The sequence below is a fragment of the Mustela nivalis genome (genome assembly GCF_964662115.1).
Source record: "Mustela nivalis genome assembly, chromosome: 16".
Classification (NCBI taxonomy): Eukaryota; Metazoa; Chordata; class Mammalia; order Carnivora; family Mustelidae; genus Mustela; species Mustela nivalis.
This window is the reverse complement of record NC_139035.1, coordinates 15,135,847-15,153,113: the sequence shown is the minus strand read 5'-3', so window position 1 is coordinate 15,153,113 and position 17,267 is coordinate 15,135,847. Positions and strand designations below refer to the sequence as shown.

Genomic DNA, 17,267 nt, shown 5'->3' with positions numbered 1-17,267 from the left:
CAAGCAAGGAATTTAGGAATTATTTTAAACTGCTAGAATGACCAGAACCGCTTCTTCAGAATGGCCCCAAGATCTCATGTAGGTTAGCCATCCTACTGCATTCTTACTATAGGCCAAGCATGGCACAAACTGTCTCATTTAATCTTTACAGTAGTAATTCCAAGGAGGAAGAATTGTTAACTCCATATTATATATGAAAAATCAGAAACTTAGAGTTTGAGTAATTTTCTCCAGGTCACATAGCCTATAAGTAACTGGAATTATGGGGTCTGGAATTCCAAGAAACATTTGTCTGACTCCAAATCTCCAAGTACTTTTCTTTCCCCTCCATTTTGAATCTCCTTGTCTAGATCATATTACCAATGGCAGGGAACTCTTTTCTCTTGGTATGGCAAATCTTGAATAGTTCTGGGTATAGATCTTTCTGATATCAAACAACTAACTAGAAAAAAATATATCACGCCATAAAAATTCAAGTTATCATTTGTCCTCAGCAACTATATCCCGATCCTTCTGGAGGGTGGAGGGGTTCTAAGCTGACATTTTCCTTTTGAAGATAATCTTCAAAATTGTAATCATTCTACCATATATTACTGACTTGGCTTTCATTAAATAGTCATATGCCTTAGGACTTCTCTAATGTTACATCATTTCTTGATTGAGGTTCCAGAATTCTACATAATAAATCCAGATGATGTTACCCTGAAAATAGTGTGGATGATAACAAATCTTCTAATTCTTAAGAGAGCTTCCAAATGATTCCTATAGAATGGCTTATTCTAATGAGAACTATATTCTGACAGATTTGTCTGTATAAATCATATGTAAAATATACTTCTAAGTAGGAGACAGATAATGGGATAATTTAAGCTTATCCAAATGCTGTATATGATTACCCCAAAGTATTTTACCTTGATGATAATTGCTGCTTAGTTACAGTTCCTGTCAGTTTCTACCCAAAGGATTCTACCACCACTTCTAACAAGATGGGGTAGAATCACCTGTATAGCATTCTTGTTACTTGTAATAGCAGAAGGACATGTATTCAGTTTAACAATTATCTCTGGCATTATTATCTGGCATGGTAGAAGATAGAGACAGCAGCTCTAATAAAATTACCTTACCTCTCTAGCTCTCTCCCATTCAGTGCCTTTCTCCGTGTTTTCTGCTTCTCTCCTGTCACTCCAGGAACACTTGGTTTGACTCCCAGAGTCTCTTCATCCACTTGCCTCTCAGTTTATTTTCATGCTCCTTACACCTAAAAAATGATCTCCCCCATTTGAGGGTTTGGCCAATGTCTTGGCTTACCCACCAATCTTCAGCAGAGGGGGCTCCAAATTAGCTAATTACAATTCCAGGGCTACAAATTAACACCTGGAAATTGCATCCTAATTGGAAATCAGCTGATATTTTATATACTGAATTTCTCCAAAAACTTTATATCCCTTCAAATAAACAATGAGTTGAACAAACCCTTGTATTTGAAGAGAAAAACAACCAAGAATAGAAATTGATTAGAAATTTCATTTTTAAAGAAATTCCTTATTGGAAACAGTAATGCAATGTAACCTCATTATTATGCAGTTTCTGTTAAACAAAATTCAATCACATTCATGGATAAGTTAATAAAATAGAATCCTAATATGAAATGATTACTGTACAATCAAGACATTTGTCCTATGACCCAACATCAACATATACACATTCAAAAACTTTCTAATAAGTATGTACTCTGCCAGACACTAAAGATGGACTTAGCTATGTTGAATATTTACATAGGATTATGCTACTGATGAACTTGATTTCCATTTCCAAGATCATAATTTTATTCCAATGGAGTGAAAAATCTTACATAGAGACATCTAATCAATTTTTTCAAACAGTACTACTCACCAAACAAATATGGAAATGTAAAAAGAAAAAAAGTCTTCATTCCCAGGTTTTAGTGTAAACTATCAGAGTTTTTCTTCCCCATTTCTAAGATTCTGAGCTATCTCTTCCCTAGTAAACAAATAAGAGTCACTGAGAAAATAACTAATATTCTAAGTAAATTGCAAATAACATGTGTCAATCTATATGTGGAAAATTGATTACAAGATTAACTGTAACATGAAACCAAAGCAAAGACAGTTTAAATGACCAGAGTCCAAATGTAATGGAATGTGTAGATACTCATGTTCATTAACTTTGCATTGCCAGAATTAAGACATCACACAATAAAAGCCTGATATAACATGCCTATTATATAAAACATGCCCACATGAACGTGCAATTTATTTCAGTGTTGCAAGGTCATGGAAAAAATTCCAGTAACTAACCCTCTGTTGGAACCACCCAATGAGTTTAATTATAGACTTGTCTAGGAAGACTCCCTACATCAAATACTCGCTTGGAAATCTACTCCATGTACTCCAGAAAATTTGAAAACAAATGAGATACGTGATTCTTGCTGAGATACTTACAGTAGAAGTTCCTTTTTGCTTGTGGGTTCATCATTTGGGGATGTTTTCATCAGGAGTCATCATGCTTGTGATCTTGAATGCTGTTCTTCCACCAAGGTTTCTTGTCCGTAATATCCAAAACAGAGTCACTTGTACTAACAAGCCATCGTCCCATACTGTTTCCTTTCTTGTGTGAAAGTTACCCTGTAGATCGATTTCCTGTCCAAAAACACTCCAAAATGAACCAACGCTGCTGTACGCAAGTAAAATGTGCTACTCCAATACTCTGTCTTAGCAGTTTGGTTCAGAAAGAGACTTCCTGATTGAAATGAGGAACTAGATCCCGGTTGTTCCAGGGAGCTTAAAAGACAGACGTTTCTTCCTCGTGAAGGAGCATATTAAGATTTGCCAGCGTCATTTACTCTCACTAGTCTGTGGCTTGAGCACTATTGCCCACGAAGCCTCCACGGACTGCCTGAAGACCCTCCCAATTGCCACGGTAACAATATCCCAACTAGATTTTAAAATCAGGCTTAGTATGCTTTGAAGTACATAATGTTTTCCATTCCTGAAAGGACAAAGAGATCTACATTGTCAAAGTTTATTTTTAAGCTCATGTGCTTGCTAAGTGCAGTGGCGAACAGGCTTTCTGTGCCTGTAGTGCCATTGCTGGAACCTATTAATGCAAACAGATGAATCGCTGGCTTGCTTCCACAGGGGCTTTTCTTTCTTTCTTTCTTTCTCCTTAACCTTATCTAAATTGCCTGGATTATAATTTTTTTAAATCGAGAATGTTATCAGTTTTCTGAGTTGCTTGTTTTAATTTTATCAGTACAGAAGCCATGTGAGAAAGGCAAATTAAGAGGAAGGTTTCAAATAGCTTTGGCCAAGATAAAGTAATTGTAGGTAGATTCTGTTTCTGGAAGAAGTTTGAGGGACATGTGGAGACAGTAAAAATGATGATTAAAAAAAAATAAAGGAACTAATGGTAAAGAATGAAAGAAAATGATAAATAAGGAAAGGGTGAGAGAGAGAAGAAAGGAGGTAAGGATGGTGGGGGGGGGGGAGAGATGTCTTGACCATTAGCAACAATTCTTCATGTATTTTCTTATTGTTGGGAAAGCAAATTGCTCTGGTTTGTATAACCCCCTACCAGTCTGCTCAACCCACCAAAATTAGCCCACATGTTATCTAATACCAGACTAAGACTTGTGGAAACACATTATTGCTCTATTAAAGCCATAACAAAATACAGCTGAGCAGTGAACATTAGGTGGTAGGGTGACCCTGAGGTAATACAATCCGTATTATGGAATTTCTAGCCCAAATTTTAAACATCTGGTTTTGATATGATAACAAATGTGATAATATACATTAAATACCAGTATTCCAGTAACATAATCCTTCCATCTGACTCAAACAATGAATGCTTTTCAAATCATTTGAGAGAGAGAGATTAGGTAGACAGACACTTACATTTGTGCACAAGCTAACAGTGACCCTCCCATGCACAAGCACACATGTACACACACGCAAGAACATATAAGCTGTCAGCTTACTTTCCAGAAATAAGAGTGGGCTTTTTTTTGTTTTTTTGGTTTTTTTTGTCCCTCCTGTCCTCTCTTTTCAGGAACCCCTTTGCACAATTGCTCTAAATTGCAGGAGACTTGGCTGAGATTGAGAGGAAGGGAAGGGAACTGTGAAAAACAATAATGCTAATTGGACTAGACAGGGATGGGAACCCTGACCTTTGCTTCATTAGTACCATGTCATGCTCTTATCTGATCAAGTCCCCAGCCAGCCACTGGCAACTTGAAAAATAAGCTACATCAGATTATCCTTATCCTGTTTTACCTTCACGGGAGAGAGTTTCCATATTATAAATCCAAATATTGCCATATTATTAGATGTCCAATATTCAGTGCTTTAAATGTTGCTGGAGTATGGAAGTTAAGATCCCTTTAAATGAGCACCTTAGAATTAGATCAGTTGCACTTGCTGACCTTTTGTGTTTTCATATGAGGCGGACAGAGCGACCTGGAAGACAGAGAGGGTGTGCGGAACCTGCAGGGAAGTTAAGTTGGGAACGAAGAGTGGGTGAGTAGCATGGGGTTAAGACATAAGGAAGAGGCTAATGCTGATGGAAGGCTTGTATAGTGTTGTACAGTGTTGTATCGTACAATCCATTTCCCTTTATGAAACATCTACTGTGCCCCCAGGCACTGTGTTGAGAACACAGTCTTGTATGTTAAACACACCAATATAAATTTGTACACTATGTAGAGGGATAGCAAAGATGAGGGAGTGGCTAATTAGGTTGGGTGAGATAAAGGTTGATGTCTGAGCAGCATGGAGGAGATGATTGGCATCTGTTAGGCAGACAACAGGTGGTAGGACATTCCAGACAGTAGAATCAGCACATGCGACACTGAAATGGCAAAATTATTCTCAAAAACACAAATGAGGGACATTGCTGGGTTTTACAATTCCAGTGAAATTTCAGAACAAGCCAGAAAATTGGGTCCAGCTTCTTCCCCCTTCCTTGACCATGTGGGCTGTCTAAGGGGAGAAGTGAATTCTGGTGGTATCACCTACATTTGTGGCAAATAATGAGTTGACTGATTCACAAATCGCATTGCCACTCCACCCCTCTGTGAAGACTACAGTGCAAGTCCATCTTGGTCCAGTGGTATTCCTGTTTCTTCTCCCAGTAAGAGGAAGCCTCATTCAAAGAATTTCTGAACATGAGGAATATTGGAAATTTACGCACTCCCTTGTTTCCTCCTGATGTTCAAAGCATCATGAGTCAGGTGAATGGTATTTGAAAGAGCTGGCAGAAAATAAAAACCCCAAGTGCTCTTTCTTGGATTGAGCCAAACCCGAACCTTTTCAAAGGCGTGAAAACATGCAACCACATTGGTTTGGTTTTCCCTTCCTGGGCCGCTCTTCTTCCTGGTGCTGGCCAACACCACACAGAAGTCTTGTGACATGAGCCATTTCCACGGAATTTAAAATTCTGCCAAAAACAAGAGGGATTGGAAATTTCGTGAGAATGGTTATTCTTAGGAGCTTTCCATCCCAGATTCCTAACTCGTGTGGCTCAGATAAGCATCTAAAAAGCACTGCCAAGCCTTCTGAGGTCCCTAATGCACTTATTTCTACTCACATTTCTGCACCGAGACCTCAAAGTTACAGTGAAGGCAATGGTTTGTTGGGAAATTTCTTCTGTATGTCAGTCCAAGGTCCCCTACCTACGTGGAAATGGGTTTGGAATGCCACTTACAACACAAACATTGGGTTTGAATGTCTCCAGAACATGTTTGATTTTTAGATGAGACATATTTACATTCTTCCAAATCAAAACAACCTAACCCAAAGCAACCCTTCAACGATTTTCTATTTTTTTTTTTGTTTCTGAGCAATTTCAAAATATAGTAAGAATATATTTTTCTTAGCGTATTGTTAAGTGTGTAGCTCTTCTCATACATATACTCATTTTTCATGAGAAGACTACATTCTAAATTCAACCAAAATCTCACTCCCTGGGACACCATATCAGTTAGTCATTACTGTGTAACAACCCTACTCCAAAGCTTAAGTGGCTTCAAACAATATACATTTATTATTTCAATTTTTGTAAAAGTCAGTATGACAATTCTGGGTTCTCATATGGGCTCATTTTGTGCATCAGCAGCGAGTCAAGGAAGTGACCTGATCTTGACTGTGTTCTTCAATGTGTTTGAAGGTCAGCTGACTACAGGCTTTGATAGGGAGAAGCCCCAGCTGGGACCACTGAGCTCTTCTGGTGTTTTCACTTGCACATATCTTGCATGTCCTTCTAAGAGACTAGCCTAGGTGTGTTCTCAGGCTAGCTTGAGTATGGTCTCAAGGCAATCAGAGGTCAGAGTGGAGGTGGAAATGTGCAAGTGCATTTTAAAGCCTCTGTTCGGGTCAAATTTTTAGGGTCAAGCAAGGTGCCAGAGAGGCCTGGACTCAGTCTTGGGGGGCTTATACTACCAAAGAATGTGGATATGGGAAACATAGAAAATTGGGGACATTTATGCAAACTATCTATCACAGGTGCAGTGAAAGTAGAGTAGTTATACTCAACCAATTGGATGGATATCAGGGTGACTCAACCATAAGAGTTGTAGAGTTCACTTTTAGTACCGTGGAAGAAGAGGGAACCAAACTCCAACCAGAGTAGGTGGAAAGTGTCCCAAGAAAGTAAAGGCAACACATCAACATGGCACCTGTGGCAGAGGCAGAGTTGGACATATGGCCAGAGACAGCAATGAGGAGCACATAAGGACCAAACAAAACCACCAAGCATGGTGAAACCAAAGTTAGCAAACACTAATAACAAGTTAAAAGATGAACACTTGGGTGACATCTCTCTGGAGTAATTTTCTTGAAGATGGTTGTTTGAGTAGGAGAGCAGTTATAATTGCCTACAGAAGACAAGAATGATTGGCTTGGACATGATGGGAGTGAGGAAAGGGGAGAGCACCAGCATCAAGGGTACACTTGAATTAAGGTGAGGACCCTTCCAGCCAACAGACACCTCCAGCCAACACTTTCAGCCTCAGAAGACTGAACACCTGGTATGGTCATTCATTAAAATGTTATGCAATATTTCCTGATTTTTAAAAACCTTTGAGAATTATCTGTAGGCATGATTTCCCCCCACAGCTACTAGTCTGCAATTTCAGATGTAAACGTGTCATTTCCATGGAGCAATCTCTATCTATCTTAAACAAATTCTCCACATTCATGTATTTAGGGCCTATATTAACCAATTAGAACAAATGACTGGCAATTAGAATATATATATCTAATGCAGAAATGCTTGAATCGTTCTAGAGTACCAAACACACAGTTACAGGGTTCCAAAGATATTTTTATTTCCTGAAACCTTGTATTTCAAGAGTTTGTATTCTTCCATTCTCTATATGGAAGTCTAATGGATACTTCCAGAATCTCACTCCAAAGTTAATTGCCTCTTATTTTTAAAATCAACTTACCTGGGGTGCCTGGGTGGCTCAGTGGGTTAAAACCTCTGCCTTCGGCTCAGGTCATGGATAGAGCCCCACATTGGGCTCTCTGCTCAGCAGGGAGTCTGCTTCCTCCTCTCTCTCTGGCTGCCTCTCTGCTACTTGTGATCTCTGTCTGTCAAATAAATAAATAAGATCTTTTAAAAAATCAACTTACCAGGGGCTCCTGGATGGCTCAGCGGGTTAAAAAATCAACTTACCTGTGATACTTTATTTCATAGTAACTTCCTGTTATAAGTATACTTTATTTTGATCCCTCACATTGTTGATTTCTAGAACGTACTTTTTCATACACAGATCTCTTCCTAGAGCATCTAGAAAATAAATCTAAAATTTAGCACTCGTAACTCTCAGTCTTATTGACATGAAAGATTATTATCCACACTGCAGGTTTCTGAATTTAAAGTTTATTGATTTAGCTTCTTCACTTCCATTGTTCAGGCTTCTTACCTCTTTTTTGTTTACTTCTATAAGCAGGGGAGGGAAGATATTTGAAACCCAAGACCTAACTATTTCTTTTGCTCTGGAAAGACATCTCTACCTAAGTATCTGATTCTTGGCATTTTTTGGAGGACTATCTTGTCTATTTCCAGAAAAACACGATTTTACTGCAAGTGAAATCCCAAGAGCAAGAGAGAGAGGTGAGCAGGTAAAGGTGATTTTCTCAGCTTCCTAAGCCAAATCCCCTAAATACATCTTCATTACTCTGTTTTCAGACTTTTTCTTAAATCTCAGCAAATACAAACACCCCCTCCAAAGCTCAGCATATTTTTAAATTCTATTCCGTAGAAGCTCATATATACCTCTTTCTCCTCCTTCAATGCAGAAATCTGAGAATGCATTATACTGTATATTCGGTTGATACTATTGCTACATCTAGATATGTATATTTGAGTTGAATCATACACATCTTATGCTCCCATCTATATTCTCTTGGCTCTACCAATTTCCTAGACCCTCAGCAACTTCCTCCATCTCAGCTATGGATAGATCTTGGAGTCTGAAGCATGATTTTATATCTGAGGCCAAACAAACAGCATTTCTACAGTCCTGGTTCCTCCCACTATTTCCAGACTTAGAAGCCAGAAGCACATATCCAAAGCTGCCAAAGGGACCAGGTGATAGAAATTCTTGAGTATTGCTGAGTCAACTCTCATGAAGCAAACTGTGACCTGCAAGCAGAAGATGAAGGAGAGCTGTCAGATAAATATCAGCTCACTTCTTCCCCCAGATGGGATTTTAGATGCAGGATTTTGCCACGTTGCCTGTACCAAACAATGCCACACGTGCGCAAGCAGGTGCACAGCGGATGGAATGGCCCTCTTTGCGGCTCTTTGTGAAGCAGTGGTCAGCATGCTAACACATCTTCTTGCATTTGCTCCCCACTGTTGTCTGCCACACTTCTTTTCTCACTCGAGTTACCCTGGGATTCTCTTCCCAATAAAGCATTGCCCTTAAACCTTCTGTCGAGCTTAATTTTCAAGGGAATCCATGGAAGTACATCTGTGTGTATGTGTGTATAACTATGAGTATTAATACAAATATAGTTTTATATAGAAATATATAGTTATATATAATCATATAGAGATAGATATGATTTATCGTATGTATAATTATTTATTTCCCTTTAGTACTCTGTATAAAATGCCATACCACAGAAAATCCTTAAGCACTGTACAGTGACACCATGACACAGGTATTAATATGAAGAATTTATGAATCCCAGAGGTTCTTTTATGATTTTGTTCTGGTTTTTGCTAGTGGAAAAAAGCTTTACATGAAGTAATAAATACGAAATCTGTAAGATCCCAACCAGAAACTTTGGTAAATGATCAGTAACAACACTGATCCTTTAGGAAAGTAGGGTTTGAGACTCTCAAAATTACATATAAATGAGAAGAGCACCTTGAAGACTTACAACCTAAAAATTTTTTTTTTCTCTGCAATGTAGCGAGGCCTGAAACCAAAGCCTGCCTTAGGTGCTTAGCTAATAGCAAGAGCATATCTTAGAATAAATGTCCACTTGGCAGCTTTTTACATCCGTGCTCTTTTATGTCACTTTGGGTGGATGATGAGGTAAATTCATAACGCCATTTGTATCATATTTTCACAGCTTAGCCAAATAATCAGCCTTTTGAAATGATTTCGCCTTCCTCCTCCTTATCGCTCTTTTCTAAATAAAGGCATGCATATTCTAAATAAAGGCAATGCCCCCAGAGACATCAACCCCCTCATTTGTAGGCAAACAAAGGTTTGATGAGAGTAGGCTTCTACCAGTGACGCCAGTGGCGGCAGAAAGAAATGTGCACTCAGAAGATGCCGTTGTTGTGAGGTCAGCCCACATGGAGGTGAGGCTGAGAGGGCTTGCACACAGACGTCAGATGCCATTTCGGAAGTTAAAACAGGGTCACTTTTCTCTTGGGCATTTTTCTATTTAATATATACATATATAATTATATATATAACTTCTATTTAATATATATATATATATATAATTAATATATATAGCATATAATTAAAATTGTAGTATACCTCCAATGCCTTATGGACTCACTTTCTCCACAAAAATCTTATTGAAGTTAACCTTCAATCCAATGCCGTACTTTTGTGAGCCCAAAGAACCCTAGTTTTGCTTTCTGTGGATTCCTAACAGTTGTTATTTTTTTTTTTAATTTTATTGACGTTTAATGTATTATTTGTTTCAGGGGTACAGGTCTGTGAATCGTCTTAGACAATTCATAGCACTCAGCATAGCACATACCCTCTCCAATGCCCATCACCTAGACACCCTCTCCCTCCCCTCCCACGCCCCCAGCAGCCTTCAGTTTGTTTCATGAGATTTAGAGTCCCTTATGGTTTGTCTCCCTCCTGATTCCGCCTTGTTTCATTTTTATCCTTTCCTTCCCCCTACGACTTCCTGCCCTGCTTCTCAAATTCCTCATAGCAGAGAGATCATATGAGAGTTTTCTTTCTCTGATTGACTTATTTTGCTTAGCATAATATCCTCTAGTTCCATCCACGTCTTTGCAAATGGCAAGATTTTGGCTTTTTGATGGCTGCATAGTATTCCATTGTGTATATATACCACCCCTTTACCCATTCATCCTAACAGCTGATATTCTCAAGCATTTCTAGTTTTTTGCCTATTGGCTAGAATTGCAGAGTCCAACCTCTACACCAGTTTCCACTGAAGCACTATGTGAGTCGAGTAGATTTAAAATTTAAGGGATCAGGAGAGGGGCACAGGTCACACTGCCTCACGGTCCGCCATCTTGCCCACTAGACTCCACATAATCCCTCCCATTCCATGCCTTGCAACCAGCTCACAAATGTGGCCCATTTTCTCTCTCACACATAAGAGGTCCATCTGTACTTCACTCTTAGAAACTTATCTTTGCCTAACAAAATTGGTTTTGTACCTGTAAAGAGTTTTCATATAAACTACTGATTTTTTCTCTACATCATTAAATAAGAATATAAAATTTTCTCTGTGAGACTCAATAAAACTATTTTTTTCAAATGTGGTCATAAACATTTTATTTTTTCCTTGAACTATCCCTAGCACAGAATATAATGCCCATGGTAGACTAGCTCAATTCCCCCTTTTAAACGCCAACATAGTTGAAAGTATTTTTCCCCTTTAAACTCATTAATTTATATTTTTCCGTGTATTTTTTATGATTTTTGATTATGTCTCTTTCGACTAGAATATAAACTCCAAGAGCATAGCAACCAAGTCTATTGTGCTTGGTACTGAATTGTTGGTATCTGGTAATTAGCCTGGCACAAAGTAGAAGATCAATGCATTTGTCTAAGGAATGAATGAAATTATATCTGCAAACTTATTAATTTCATCTTGCATACACAGAAGAAAAAATTATAGAGAAAAACCAAAGGTCCAGAAAAGTGAAATGTCTTGTCCAAGTTCACACAGCTAAATGATAGCAGAGTGTTTTAATTAGTTTGCCACGCTTGTCCCTCAGCCTTCTTGTGATTTTAGACTGTAAATTCATTGTCTTATTACATTTATCAGCCTCTTATAAAGCTAGTGCTTTCTCTCAAACCCATATGCTTGATTAAAGAAATATCAAAGAAGTCTGGTCACCAGATTCGCTGATTCTTTTCTTTCTTTCTTTCTTTCTTTCTTTTTTTTTTTTTGGTAGTTTTATGGTTTTATTAACACAAATACGATACTCACATAAGCTTTCTGTCTATTCATTTTCTTCACTGCACAGCCTGGCAACAGGACTGGTGACTCTGATGGCCAGCTGGGCTTCTCTTTCCACAATGGCTTTGTGGTTCTTGAAGGAGACGCTGTGAGCAATCTCCACACAGTGAGATTTGTTGCACATCAGTAGCACTTCAAGCTCCTTGACACTGTGGATGAGGAACTTCCAGAAGCCACTGGGCACCATGTGTTTTGGTTTTTGGCTGTTCCCGTAACCAACGTTGGGCATCAAGATCTGGCCCTTGAATCTTCTGTGCTCCCTATTGTCAGTGCTTCTGGGTTTCTGCCGGTCCCACTTAATTTTGGCATATCTGTCTGACTGGTGCTGGAACTTCTTGGTCCTCTTTTTAATGACCTTGGGCTTCCCCAGAGGTCTGTAGGTGGCCATGATGCCAAGTAGGAAATGGCTGCTGTTCCCGCAGGCAGAGCTGGGGAAGGAGGACTCTTTGACTCCCATTTTCCTATTGTGAGATACCAAATTAATTTATATCTTACACTGAAAAATGATATTTTGTGCCTATCCTTCCCACCCTGCCCTTGGAAGTCAATACTTTAAAATGCCTCCATTATTTCCACTGGAGCTTTTAGTGATTTAGAATCATTCCTTGGTGGGGTGCCTGGGTGGCTCAGTGGGTTAAAGCCTCTGCCTTTGGCTCAGGTCATGGTCTCAGGGTCCTGGGATCGAGCCCCGCATCAGGCTCTCTGCTTGGCGGGGAGCCTGCTTCCCCCTCTCTCTCTGCCTGCCTCTCTGCCTACTTGTGATCTCTCTCTCTCTCTGTCAAATAAATAAAATCTTAAAAAAAAAAAAAAGAATTATTCCTTGGATAAACCAAACTGCTCAAAGAGCCGTTTGCACTTCTCAAGAACACATGGAACAAAATGGCACAGGTGGACAGGCACTCATAAAGTCCTGTAAGAACGACTACACTGGGTGTCCGTCCCCTCGGAGACCTCAAAGAGCCCCAGAAATTCAGGTAAAAGTACAAGAGGGTAAAAAAACACCTTACCTTATTTCAACACATCTTAAAAGAAGTTGGGTTGAAATACAAATTTCTCCTTGGAGCCTGAGGATAGATTTATTTATTTTCTTACTATTTTCCAGTCTAAATGTACTGGTGCAGCTGCCAAGGTGGATAGCTTAGGTCCTCAAGAGAGAAAGTATGGGGTTCTGGGGGTCTGTGTGGAGTCTGCTTCTGCAGGCAAGGTTTGAGAAGAAGAGAGGGAAATCAGAAGTTGTTTGAGAGGCTGTAATTCTATGTCACTACCCAAGTACTACACGATTTGTTTTAAGATAGAGACAACAAATATGAAAGCCCTTTCACATTCATTCACCCCTGACACCTCTCCCAGACACTTGTACATATGTTATTGCCAACACTCACAACACGCCGTAAAACTCAACTATGTCGACAAAGTAAAGGAACATCATGCTCCTATAAAGGATATAGACATTATATGTGTCTATATCCATATTAAGTGTGCTAGTTATTCTCCAAAAACTTGCTTACACATTTTAAATGACAAATCTTCTTTTTGTGGATAAACCTCAACAGAGCCCATGCACCGTAAATTTCAAGTTAGTGTGGCTAACGTCAATGGCCTTCGCTATGAATAGACTAGCGAATAATCTCTAGCAAGTGATCCCCACCTGTGAGCCTATCCTTTCTATACAAAACCATTCAGAACTTACTGGATTCTTGCACCCCCGTAAGAACACCATGATTTATTTCTCATTGGAAAGGTCTGTAACGATGAGAGAACTACTGGAGAAACTTGCGTCTGCTGCTGCAGAGGATAGAATAATTTCTCTCTTTCCCTCACTTTCTTTTCTTCTATACTTACACTCTGGTTTCCAAAACCAATGGTCCTTAAAAAAAAAAAAAAAAAAAAAGAAAGAGAAAGAAAAAAATTAAAACAAAACTAAAAATCTATAATGGCCCTGCTTTGTAACTTGTTCCATATGTTTGACATGCTTCATAAAATAATTCCACATTAGTTTCCCTAGCCTAGTGTTTGGTTCGTGACATCTGTTTTTTCCCTATGTTTGCATGATTTATTTTGGTGTCCATGTGAACTTGCTCTATAACAGTAACAGGAATTTGCTTAGATTCCCTTTTCCTAGAATGTCTTCTGGTGCCTTGCAGACCCATCAGGCTTTCTATCCAAGGAGATGTCACACAGTCACTCTCAAGCTAACTCCAGCACTTCCTAGTGTATGAGCTCACAGAAGTCATTTGATCTCTCTAGACCTCAATTTCCACATCTGTAAAATGGAGATGGTAATAGTAACACCTATTTATAGGGTGTAGGGGAAGGCTTAAGTAAGTTATTATATGTATATACTTATTAAGCACTTCAGTAAGTTCCTGGCACATAGTATTTGTTTCTTTAGTTATTAAAGTCAAAGCACAAAGAAAGGCCTCCAAGAGAGAAATTCCTTTTACTGGGGTGCCTGGGTGGCTCAGTGGGTTAAAGCCTCTGCCTTCAGCTCAGGTCATGATCCCAGGGTCCTGGGATTGAGCCCCACATCGGGCTCTCTGCTCAGCAGGGAGCCTGCTTCTTCCTCTCTCTCTAGAGCCTGCTTCCCTCTCTCTCTCTGCCTACTTGTGATCTTTCTCTCTGTCAAATAAATAAATAAAGTCTTAAAAATAAATAAGTAAATAAATAAATAATAAACTCCCCTTACTATACAACCCTTTGCTGGCCTTCATTTATTCGTTCATTTGGCAAATGGTCATTAGGTACTGAAAGTTAAAATTATCACCAAAGGGGAGTCATCTTGGTCACTGAGGCTAAAGAAGTCAGTACTACTTTTATTTAAACTTTTGATGTGTTGTTCATCACAGATTTTTGCACTAATTTTGACTTTTAAAACTTATTGCATTACAATGATATCTTGATTACTGGATAAAACATTACTATTTTTAATAACCTGATGGACCTTTCCCCTGTTAAATTTTATGCCCAAAGCACAGGTCTCACTTACCTCACTTGGTCCTGGCCCTGGAGAGTTGTGAGCAAAACTCTCAGTCCCAGTCGTCACGCAACGAACAATCAAGTGAGAGGAAGGATAGGCCTTAAGGAAGTTTTCACAAAAATATGTAAATTCTTTCCACTAAAAACGCAGGAGTTTTATATTCTCCCTGGGGCCTGTAGCTGAGTGTAAATACATTTTTGAAATTAAGAGCTCAGCTTTTCAGTCATTCATTTTTCAATAGATAGATGTGAACTGTCTACCATATGCCAGGCACAGCTCTGGCAACTAGGGCAGAGCAAAAGAGACACAAATTTCCACTTTTATAGAATTTATATTCACATGTAGAAAAGAGACAATGAACAACACAAGTAAATAAAATAGACTATATGTTGTAGAGTGTTATATATTGCTAAGTAATAAAGAGAGAAAAAAATACATGAAAGAGAGAGGGAGAATGGAAAGAAAATTGAAATGTTACGTAAGGACCACTGGAATTGTGACCTTTGAGTGATGAGGTGGGGGAGAGTGAGCTAGATGGGGAGGGAGAGAGATACGTGGAGAAAGACAGTCCGTGCAAAGAGAGCGGTTAGTGCAGGGCGGGACCCCGAAGGGGTAATGTTCCTGAAGTGGTTAAGAACATAGGAAAGAGGCTGGTGTGGCAAGGGAGAGTGAGCAGGAATTGAGATCGAGAGAGTAATGGAGGGCTGATGATGGAGGACACTTTACATCATCATGAGTACTTTGTTTTGCACTCTGAGTAAGAGCGGAAATCACTAAAACATCCAAGTACAGGAGTGATGAAGTCTGACTTAGGGTTAGCAGGCTCAGTCCAGGGCTATGCTGAGGATGGATTGGTGGGGAACAAGTGAGGAAAAGGGACCAGTTAGGAGCCACTAAGCAACCCAGATGAGATGTAATGGAGGCTTGCAGCAGGATGGCGGCAGTGGAGGGGACATTCAGCAGTCAAATTCTGAGCAAATAGGTTTTGCTGTTGACTTGGATGTAGCATGAGACAGAAAGAGGAGCCTGGGTTAACCCAAGGTTTTTGGTCTATGCAACTGAAAAAAAGGAGTTTCCACTAGTTGGAAAAGTAAAGACTGGATAGAAGTAGACCTGGGAGAGAACATCTAGGAGCTCAGTGTTGGACGTGCTTGTTTCAAGATGTCAACAATCAGCAAAATGGATATGGTGCATAGCCACTGGCATATAGGTTTGAGTTCTAGAAATCAGGGTATTAGTCTAGTACTCAACTACGGAGAAAGTTCTAGCAAAGGAGACTGAGCTGGAGAAAATGAAGAGAGTATGGTGGCTTGACATCAAGTGAAGAAAGTATTCTGAGGAAGCAGGTGTGATGAGCTTTCAGAAGCTGTAGACAGGGCAATAAGGTGAGGATTAAACATTGCTCACTAAAGTTAGCAAAGCAAAGTGACCTTGAAGGGACCAGTTAATAGAGCTGTGCTGGTAAAGGCTGGATTTAGTGAGTTTGAAAGAAAAATGAGAGTTTGTAGAGAATTATTTTGAGTTTTGCTGTAAAAGGAAGATGAGAACTGGGGCAATGACTAGAAGGGAGAAGACATTCAGGGTGGGTTTTTAAATTTTTGTTTTGTGTTTTTAAAATGGGGGAATATTACCTTGATTGTACATGAGGCAGAAGACAAAGGTTGATGGCTTATAAGAAAGTGTAATGGTGGGGCACTTGGGTGGCTCAGTGGGTTTAGCCTTTGCCTTTGGCTCAGGTCATAATCTCAGGGTCCTGGGATCGAGCCCACATCGGGCTCTCTGCTCAGCGGGGAGCCTGGACTCAAGAATTACCTCTCTGCCTCTCTCTGCCTGCTTATTTATGACCTCTCTCTCTCAGTCAAATAAATAAATAAAATCTTTAAAAAAAAAAAAAAAGAGGTGTAATGGTAGTAGGTCTTATGATGATGATGATGATGATGATGATGATGTGTGTGGGGGGGGTGTGGGTTGTGAGAGGAGGGAGTAAAGATGATCTATGAGAGGCAAATAGGAATAAGGACAACAGTCCATGCTTCCTCCAAGCCAGTGGTCCAAGGAATGCAACTGGAGAACAGCATCCACTGGAGAGGGCTGCAAGGGAGTGGTGCCCTCAGGAGAGCCAGACTGGGTCAGACCCATTGTTTGCAAACCTTAGCACACATCGGGATCAGCTGAGGACTTGTTGAACTACAAATTTCAGAGCCCTACTTCAGGAGTGCTGTTTGGCAGATTGGGTGGGGCTCTGAGAATGGGAAGTTCTAACAGGTTCCAGGTGATGCTGACTCCGCTCTTCCTGGGAGACCCAATCCACTGAGGGAGCCCAGGAAAGAGAAAGTACTGTTCCCAGAAGACGCTCTTGAAGCTCAGTGGCTTTTAAAATTTGAAAGCAGCTCTAGCCTGGTCCATGTGAAATTCACTCCCAATTTCACTGATTTTTAAAACAGTGTTTACAAATTTATTATTAAACCCAGCTCTACTTTCCCCATGGTCCTTTATGCTATTTATAAGAATATCCATTTCAGGGTCACCTGGATGGCTCAGTGGGTTAAGCCTCTGCCCTCGGCTGG

General features: G+C 39.7%; 1 protein-coding gene and 1 pseudogene across 3 annotated transcripts in view; both read right to left on the bottom strand.

The window, feature by feature from the left end:
* Nucleotides 1–3,053, bottom strand: part of KCNK2 (potassium two pore domain channel subfamily K member 2) — a 223,394-nt gene extending 220,341 nt beyond the window's left edge. The window contains exon 1 of one of the 2 annotated variants that reach the window (XM_082701753.1): nucleotides 2,463–3,053. In XM_082701753.1, coding sequence (XP_082557879.1) covers nucleotides 2,463–2,496 — 34 coding nt within the window. In that variant the 5' untranslated portion in view covers nucleotides 2,497–3,053. Of the gene's footprint in view, nucleotides 1–1,124; nucleotides 1,215–2,462 lie in introns of those variants that run through there. The other variant, XM_082701756.1, reaches the window with a different exon arrangement.
* Nucleotides 3,054–11,706: 8,653 nt separating this feature from the next.
* On the bottom strand, nucleotides 11,707–12,111 carry LOC309849556 (large ribosomal subunit protein eL32 pseudogene; annotated as a pseudogene). Its single transcript has one exon. The product of its transcript is annotated as a large ribosomal subunit protein eL32 pseudogene (transcript).
* Nucleotides 12,112–17,267: the final 5,156 nt, after the last annotated feature.